At 42.9% G+C, this 9,861-nt stretch overlaps 1 protein-coding gene across 1 annotated transcript in view; it reads right to left on the reverse strand.

Annotated features, from left to right (window-relative positions):
- The window catches only part of LOC123459466, a 70,442-nt gene extending 60,817 nt beyond the window's left edge, over nucleotides 1-9,625 (reverse strand). The window contains exons 1-2 of the mRNA XM_045146087.1: nucleotides 9,612-9,625; nucleotides 9,120-9,265 (exon numbers count right to left, since the gene is read on the reverse strand). Of these exons, the coding sequence (XP_045002022.1) occupies nucleotides 9,120-9,162 (43 nt within the window). The 5' untranslated portion in view covers nucleotides 9,163-9,265; nucleotides 9,612-9,625. The remainder of the gene's footprint in view (nucleotides 1-9,119; nucleotides 9,266-9,611) is intronic.
- Nucleotides 9,626-9,861: the final 236 nt, after the last annotated feature.

The following is a 9,861-nucleotide window of genomic DNA, read 5'->3' on the forward strand; positions in this document are numbered from 1 at the left end:
TGAGTTACAATGGATGCTAATTAGCATTTAATATAAACTTTGTAGGAAATATTCTTGCAGTTTCATAGATGGTTCAAGAGAATTCAAAATACTATAACTTAATGAGTGACTTCAGAGAAATGAAATCATGCATCTGGCATTCATTTGCAGTGGCTAGAGGCCCTGGCATGCTCACTCATATTCTCTCTCAAATAAATCAATTGATAAATAAAATATGTTTTTTAAAAACTTCTCCCATCACATACATTATAGTTACTTCACTGTTCCCTGATGACCAGAATCCATGAGAGAGAGATAAACTTCAAGGTACTGCTTTAAATCCGGAATGAAAAGAGAGGGGACCTGCTTCTTCACTGACTCACTCTTAAGACCTTATGTCCAGGTCCATGTGAGTGCTGTGTGACACCTGTGTCCCACCACATTCCCTATCTCATAGGTCAGTGCTCAAAACTCAATCCAACACTTCATGGTTACAATTCCTCAGGAGAGCTGCCAAAGGCTTGGAGGTTTGGCAAAGGCAGAAGCAGAAATGAACAGGTCTGCTGTGAAAGATCTCTTTTAAATGACCACCCAAAACAGGGTAAACCTTAGCCCCCAGGCACTACTGCATAGTTATAACTTTCAAAAAGAAAAGGCAGGCTGGAGAGATGGGTCAGTGATTACAAATGCTTTTTTGCAAAATACGACAGCCAGGGTTTGATTCCCCAGTAGCCATGTGCAGTCACATGCACAGAGTGGCATATGCATCTGGAGTTCATTGACATTGGCAGAGGGCCCTGGTGTGCTCATACTCATTTTCTCTCTCTCCTTGTTGATCTGTTTCATAAATAAACAAGCATTAAACTAAAAGGGGAAAGGAAAGGCAAAGAATCTCTTCTCCCATATATGTATTTGTCCTCTTAATACCTTTCCCAGCACCTCAGCCTACTGAGCAAAAGTAAGTTTTCTTTAATACTAGCACTTGGGAAGCTGAAGTAGAAGCATGAAATCTGCTTGGGCAGCAAAGCAATTTCCTGGTCAGCCAGGACTAGACCTCAAAACCTGCCTCAAAACTAACAAACCAGGGATGAAGAGATGCCTTAGCAGTTATAGTGCTTGCCTGCAAAGCTAAAGGACCCATGTTTGATTCTTCTGGAGAGGGGGGGGGGAGTGAGGGAGAGGGAAAGAGAGAGAGGGAGAGAGAGAGAGAGAGAGAGAGAAAGAGAGAGAGAGGGAGAGAGAGAGGCACATCAGGGCCTCCAGCCACTGCAAATGAAGTCCAAACACATGTGGCATCTTGTGCATCTGACTTACATGAGTCCTGGAGAAACAAGCCTGGATCCTCTGGCTTTGCAAGCAAGTGCCTGAACTGCTAAGCCATCTCTCTAACCCAACATACAATTTTAATTAATTAATTAATTTTTTTTTTTTTTTTTTTTTTTTTTTACCAAGGAACCAGATCTAATACTAGGCAAAAAAAAAAAAAAAAAAAAAAAGTATTAATGGCTGGGAGTGGTGCCACACGCCTTTAATTCCAGCACTAGGGAGGCAGAGGTAGGAGGATCACCATGAGTTCAAGGCAAACCTGAGATTACATAGTGAACTCCAGGTCATCCTGGGCTAGAGGGAGACACTATCTTGAAAATTAAAAAAATTAAAATTTTGAAATTCATCCCCTCTTCTAGAATAAATGATTCTAGAGTGAAGACACTGAATCATACTTTTAATATAACCATTGTATTTTTTTTATTTTTTACTCCTTTTGATCTTGCTTTATTATGGTATGCAATTGTCTTCATTGTGTGAGGTGGCTGTCTGTTCAGACCAGCCCTTCAACAGAGGAATGGGGTAGAATCAGGATTTGATCACTCACTACATGTAAATTGTTATAAGGCTCATATATTATGCTAAAAAGGCTACTCTGAGTTTGTGTGTCACTGTCTCTGTCAGCACTTCTAGGGTGATACTTAACACTATGAGCAAATATCAGTGATACTAGTGTTGCTATCAGTATATACTCGGTGCTCATTTCTAAAGGAAGGGTAGAACAGTTATTCAGAAAGTTTCAACTGCCTGACCATGGTCAACAGATATGAGTTTGAATGAGGTGAACCCTAGAATACTGTATGGAACCATATTATCTATTAAAAATTCTAGTACCTGTGAAAACCCATAATCTTACTTTATTAATTCCTCATAAATTTAAGGACCTCTATATTTAGTCCATTGGAAAACCAAGGGGAAGCCCACAGTACAACTTTTTGACAAAGCTCATACTGGTAAGGAGAACTAAGCCACTAATACATGCATAGAAAGATGATATTCACAACCATCTCTATGTAGAGTTCTTATTGGTTATTATAGCTATGTACATATATATTTATCAGCGTAAATCAACAGCAAGTCTTTGCATTCTTTTTTTAATTTTTTTTGTTCATTTTTTATTTATTTATTTGAGAGTGACAGACACAGGGAGAAAGACAGATAGAGGGAGAGAGAGAGAATGGGCGCGCCAGGGCTTCCAGCCACTGCAAACAAATTCCAGACGCGTGTGCCCCCTTGTGCATCTGACTAACATGGGACCTGGGGAACCGAGCCTTGAACCGGGGTCCTTAGGCTTCACAGGCAAGCGCTTAACCGCTAAGCCATCTCTCCAGCCCGGGTCTTTACATTCTTGTTCATCCATTTTGACAATTCATCTTATTTATACTTTTAGGTGTTGAAGTGCAGATTATCAATTAGTATGTTAAAATAGTGGCTAGTGATTGAATAACTATGAAAAGTTACCCCTGAAGGGAAATGGTTTGGGTTGTTATATCTCTTGCATTCTGTATAACTCACAATGCGTAAGGTGAATACATTTTCAGTTCCATGGCACTAAAGTAATATACATCTTTACGAATTTTCAAATAAATAGAAACAGCTCATATATATATATATATATATATATATATATATATATATATATATATATATATAATTTAGTGAATGAAATATAGCATAAACATAACTATAAGTGTACATTCAAGAAGAATTAATTAAATAAAATAGTTTGAAATATACTGCCCAGTCTACCTAGTGGGAAAGAATCCAATGGCCAGTTCAACATACCTTTAGATGTACAACAGCCCATAGTTAAATACTATTACACAAATACTGCTTCTAGCACTGTGGAGTTATGAGTTTACAGCTCGGTGCCTAAACACATACTGGCAGAACTTAGCACGATGAGGGGAGATATCACAATAGGTCATAGAACCTTCAGTGAGTTCTGAAGCTCTACTCTACTCTACTCTCTCCAATGGCCGGTATTAGACAAGTGTGCATATATCAGTTCAAGACACCCAGTAGGTTATTGTGTGTGTGTGTGTGTGTATACAATATTCTTTCCCTAAAACCATACTATCAAAGTATATATTTTTCTCATGTGTTTTAATTATTATGAAGTTCCTTGCATCTAAATGTCTGACTACACTGGACAATATTCCCATCAGTATGCATTTAAATGATAGGCTACTTACTGATTAATTAAGACAAAAGTATTTTTTATAAGAACAACCTCGTGTGTGTGTATATATATATGGCATAAATATATAATGATATTATTCAATATAAATTTTCAAATAAACATGTAAAATTAAGTATAATATAGCCATCAAGGCTATCCATGTAATATATTCTCATGATCTGCTCATGAAAACAAGCTATTTAAAGAAATATAACTTATCCCCAAATAACTGGAATAAGCTAATTCCCTGAAGGAAGCCTAGTACATTGAATTTGAAAAGCCATCAGAGAATTAGCAAAATTAAATTTTTAAAAATTTTTGAGGTAGGGTCTCATACTAGCTCAGGATGACCTGAATCTCACTCTTTAGCAGCCAGCCTGCCTTGAACTCACAAAGATCCTACTAGTTCTGCCTCCAAAGTACTGGGATTAAACATGTGTGTCACCATGCCAAGCAAACCTGTATTTTAACAGGTCACCTATAAAAGGCATTTCTAGGTGCATTTTGTTCTAGCAGAAAATCTAAGCAGAAACTGTCCCCAGTCTGTTTGATGAAGCTACTGTGACTATTTTATTCAAAACAGACAAAGTCACTAAAAAGAATATATAGACAAGGGCTGGAGAAATGGCTAAGGTGCTTGCCTGCAAAGCCTAAAGACCCAGGTTCAATCCCCCCCCCTATATATATAGTCTCTCACTCTCTCTATATATATTGCCTCAATTATATGTATATGTATGTGTATACACACACATACACATATATATATCCTCTCTCTATACACACACACACATATATGTATGTATGTATGTGTGTGTATATATATTCAGATGCATAAGGTGATACATGCATCTGGAGTTTGTTTGCAGTGGCTAAAAGCCCTAAGGTGTCCATTCTCTCTCTCTCTTTCTCCAATAAATAAATGAATGAAGTTTTTGAAAAAAATAATATTTGGATTAATATGCCTCAGGATTATCAAAATAAATTTCACTAAATTATTCCAAATGATATTCAAAAAGAGGAAAAGACAATTAAATAGCATGGCCACATAAAGTTTCTTAGGTAGAAACAAGTCCACTCCAATATTTAAAGTATCAACAAATATTATTGAAAAGAAATCATATGATCGTATGAAGCCAGATACTGCACAGTGGCATATGTATCTGAATTCATTTGCAGTGCAAATGCAGGAGGCCCTGGTATGCCAATTTCCCCCTACCTCCTCTCTACCTGTTTGGAAATAAATAAATATACTTTTAAAAATATAAGCAAACCAAAGCAATGTGGAGCAGTGTCAGGCCCTGAGTAGAGGCCGTGGCAGAACTTCTAGCTCAGGATGGATTGTTCCTCAGGCTGTGAGCAGCCCGGCTGGAGGGGCAGAATTGGAAAACCAGAGCTTTTGTCACTGGTTACAGCATCAGACTTGGCACTACATCAATTTACCCTGTTTGTTTTAGATCTTGCATTGGTTCAGTCTTTCCTTTTAATGCCTTTTTTTTTTTTTTTTTTTTTTGGTAGTGTGAATGTTTATCCTGTACCATTATGTGATTTTGGTTTTACAGCTCAGAGTTAGAAGACGTTGGCGTATGGGGATGTTTGAACAGTGCTAGGATTGGTAAAAAAGTATGAAGACTTTAAGATGGACTGGAAGCACTGCATTTTACATCATGGATGTTCATCAGTGTATGGGCAACAGGGGTATGTTGTGGTTTGAATCAGGTGTCCCACATAAACCTGTGCTCTAAACGTTTGATCTGTTGCAGGTCATAGTCACTGGGGAGGGGGATCCTTGCTGGATGTGGTGTGTGGCTGGGGGCAGACCTTCTTCTCCTGTTCCTCCTTAGATGAGGACCAAAACAGAAGTTCAACACTAGCACCCCTCCTCTGGCCACACAGTGCACATGTGACCTGGCCTTGTGCTCTGGTCCCAACACAACTGCTCCCCAGACACACGTCAGTGTCACTGCTGAGAATTTACTTCAAGGGCTCTTAATTATGAAAGGTACTCTCAGTCACATTCTAAGCCCCCCCCCCCCAGAACACATGCCCAGCTGTTCAGTCTTGATTAAAGTGTGCTGGTTCCCCCCACTCTGAACTTTCAACTTTGGAAATATGACAGGCTGTCATTACTCAGTAAAATATAATATATTCACTCCTAGACCCACTCCCCTCTCAAATACTACACCCTACTACTTTCTCACTACCCTCCCCTGTCTCCCACTTTTGTCTCCTCGTTAGAGGCAGCTCCTGAGACACAGTATTTAGCTCAGTCGAGTATATCCATTGTACCACAACAAGTACCACAACACAAAGTAAGCATTTCAAAACTCTGTATTCTTGGGTTGGAGAGATGGCTTAGCAGTTAGGGTACATGCCTGTGAAGCCTAAAAACCCAGGTTCAATTCTCCAGGTCCCACGTAAGCCAGATGCACATGGTGGCACATGCATCTGGAGATTTTTTGCAATGGCTAAAGGCCCTGGTGTGTTCATTCTCTCTCTCTCTCTCATAAACAAGTAAATAAATAAAATCTTGTTTTAAAAAATTCTGTATTCTTCCAAAACATGGCTCTCATCACACTAGCTCCACTCTATTGGACCAGGACATTCAGCTAGGTGCAATGTGATCTTTTCCCAGGCAGATAGAAACATCTATTCTAACCAGACAAGGTACTCATGACAGAACAGAGTAATGATACCAACCAGGTCAAGCTTGACAAGCCAAAGAGTTTATTGGGCTTATGCACAGCAGTATGGATAAGGGGGTAATTTACAGGAATATGCATCACCCACAAGCAGCTATGTCATTCTCTGAGTTTCAGTCTATTCTTGCCTTTGCTCCCATGATGCCCACTCCAACTATACCAAACTGTTCAAGCTCCAATTCAAATGTAACATTGTCTACAATTAATAGTAACTCAAACCATGGTAACTTTCACAGGAACCTCAAGGCCCCTTCAAAACATTGGGGGCTCTGTCAATTGGGCATTTATCCCTTTGAAGAAATAAGTTAGTCTTTGAAGTGCAGGTTCTGTCCATTCTCCCCTTCCCTCCAGCTCATATTCTTGGGTAGCCAGCACTCAGGAAAATGATTCCTTACTAAATTTGGCCACACAACTTCCTCTAGAAAGAGTCAAGAGAAACAGAACTAGATTTACAGGACAGGGAACCATGTGGGCAGAAAGGAGACAGTGCAGGGGCTCAGCCACCTTGCTAAGCTGGGTGAACCTTAGTTACAAGGCCAGTCCATCCACCCTGAGACCTAGCCTCCAGAGAACCCTGGCTTCTTTTGGCACTATCTCGCCATCCACCTCTCTGAAATAGGAGCTCCAAATCTCAGACTGGGCAGGTTCTTGCCATGGTCATGCAGAGGCTCAACATCTCCCTAAAGACAGGAGTCCTCATCCCATTCACCCACACACCCCATGTGGTAGTTAGAATATATGGCCCCATCCACTCAGGCTTGAATCATGAGTCTCCAGAGAGTGGAGCCCTATGGCGGAAAAGGCATGTCACTGCGGACAGATATTGCAGTTTAGCCCTAAAGTTTGTTTGGGGCAGATCTGAAGTCCAGCCCTACGGTACGTGGAGAGCAGTTTGAGCTGTGGAAGTTCTGTGGTGCTGGCTGTTAGTGGTGTCTCTCTACTAAGATCTATGAAAGAGAGCCAGGTTCTTCTAACATGAATGGCGTTCCTCTGGAGTTTGTAAGTTGACCTAGACCTTTTCCTCCCATGAGCTGTGTCTGGTTAGATGTTTGTCCCAACAACAAAAGGCTGATTACAATACCCACTTTCTTTTAAGGGGAAGATACTAAAGCTGGACTGTGTGAGTCACCATGAGTCTATAGTGCTCTTCTGCTCTAAATGCTTCCGTGGAGCCTGCCTGCTGCAAGAATAATGATGAGCCCTGGACAGACCTCAGAGCTATCTTTTCTTTTAGGAAAGTCCACAAACATGACACTGGGATCCTCTGAGAAAGGCCACTAATTTTGCACAGCTCCTGCAGGTCACCTGGCCCTGGCTTTCTACCAGGGACCCTATAATAAGGTGTATGTCAACCCCCTACACAACTTCTATCATTCCTGGTACCACTTTCCAACCCTTACAGAATCTCTGTCACCACTGCCAGAACCTGTGCATTTACCTTCCTGGATACCTGCCTGGTTGGGGTCATTTCCTATGCCCCTTTAATACACCCCTCTGTACCCTCTCATCCAAAAAAGCTGTAGCTGTCCTCCAGCCAAAGAAAAAGCAGATCCCAAACAAAAGACCCCTATGGGGCTGACTGAGGACTTGGTGAAATCTCACCCATACTCATAATATCCCCCACCATTGAGCCATGTGCACCCAGCTACTTGTCTGCTCTTTCATTCCCAGTCAAGGCTCCATGCTAGCCTGGCTCAGGGATGAGTAGGTTCTGCATCATGCAGAACTGCCACACCAGCTTGGATATGATTCAGTCACCAGCAGTCCTCATGCGGCCCACCTGAGCTATTCTCCACAGGCGCTGCATATAGCCAGCTGCAGTATCATGCCCAAGGCTTGCAATGCCCAGGAAACTGCCCAGGAATCTTCTTGAGGTAGTCTCTCCAATTACAGTGCCTCTTGTCCAATAGTGCTGGCTAATCACCCATTAGGCAAGGACAACCAATGGATGTAGATGCCACGCAGATCCAGTGGTCAGACCATGTCAGACTTGTACATGCTTCTTTCCACCAGGTTCCATGGAAGTGCTTGGGAGTGAGGCTCTGAGCCTACTCAGGGTGGGGACTTCTGGCAGTCAGGGAGCACCAACCTGTGAGCCACAGTCCTGGTGGCCTTAGCCCCTCCACCTTCTTCATCCTAATCTGAATTCAAGTACAGCTCAATCCCTCCTGAACTCTGCAACCCTGGCCACAATCAACCACCTTTTCTTTCTGCTTAGAAAATATGTCTAGTGGCACCTGCTGACCTGGGAAAGACCTAGCAAATCTAAATGTATACACACAGGTATAGTCCTGCCAAAATAGTATGACTTTGAAAGGAACTCAAGTTTTACCTGTACCAAAAGCAGCACAGAAGAAAAGGCTCCACTTTACTCGAGAAAGAGTTCTGTGGGAGCAGCCAGCTTAGTCAACTCAGAATCCAGCAATCACTTTTCCTATACCAGACCCTCCATGGTTACACAATTCCCTCTACAAGAGGCTTGGGAGGGGAAAACTTGACCTGAGGATCCCAGCTTCAGTAGCATTCTCCCTTCTCCTAGGTTTCCATGTCCCGGGCATCTGGTCTTCAGAATGCCTCCAGAACCTGCCACTCATGCAAGGTAAATTTTATAAAAATATTTATTTATTTATTTATTTATTTATTTATTTATTTATTTATTTATTACTGAGAGAGTGTGAGAGATTGGAATGGGGGAGGGCAGAAAAAGGGCAGACCAGGGTCTCTAGCAATCCCATAGGAAAGCTAGACACATGTGCCCCTTGTGCATCTGGCTTTACATGGGTACTTGGGAATTGAACCTCTGTTTTTAGACTTTGCAGGCAAGCGTCTTAACTGCTGAGCCGTCTCTACTGCCCGAAGGTCAATTTTTGCTCTACCTCCACCCGCAAAGGAAAAAGGACAGAATGGGGCTGAAAGGTGACTGTTTTATTTACCTTCACGTTTCAGGGACAAAACACTGGACCACAAGCAGCTCATGGGAAGAAAGGGTTTACTTGGCTTTCAGTCTGGAGGGGAAGTTTCATCATGGCAGAAAAAGGACAGCAGGACACTGGCTGGGCATCACTTCTTGCTACAGAAACTAGCAGAAAACAGCCAGAGAGTGAACTCAAAACCTGGGCCATAACCCTTCTAAGGCTGCCCCCAACAACCTCCTCTAGCAAGGCTCCACCTCCCAAATTGTTACCAGTCAGGGACCGAGTATTGACAGCACATGAGTTTTTGAGGGACATCTGATGAAAACCAGCACAGTGGACAAAGAGGTTCTAGACTGACCTCCACGGCTGGTGGCCAGGCAAACAAATGACAGCTACCTCTCCTGAGGAGAACCGCCACCCTGTGCTCTGGGTCACACCTCAATGCCTTCTGTGGGGCTCACGGGGCCAAGGGGCTGGACAGCTGCCACCAACTGTAGGGCATGGCCTTACCTAGGTGACAGCTCCAACGCGGCTCGCTGGGCCTCCTGGGCCTCGGGCTGGGCGGGTAGGGGCGTCATCACGGAACCGAACGCGCAGCGACACCTAGCAGGGAGCTGCACTAGCCTCCAACTGCCCGGAACCGGAACCGCCTCCCTGGGCCACAGTCCTTGAGGTCTGAGCGCACATCCCCGCGGCTCCGCCCTTGCGACCGCGCCGGCCCGCGGCTCCCGCCTCCTGCAGCCCAGCCGGGAGCCCAGCC

This window comes from Jaculus jaculus, chromosome 3 (assembly GCF_020740685.1).
Source record: "Jaculus jaculus isolate mJacJac1 chromosome 3, mJacJac1.mat.Y.cur, whole genome shotgun sequence".
NCBI classification, from domain to species: domain Eukaryota; kingdom Metazoa; phylum Chordata; class Mammalia; order Rodentia; family Dipodidae; genus Jaculus; species Jaculus jaculus.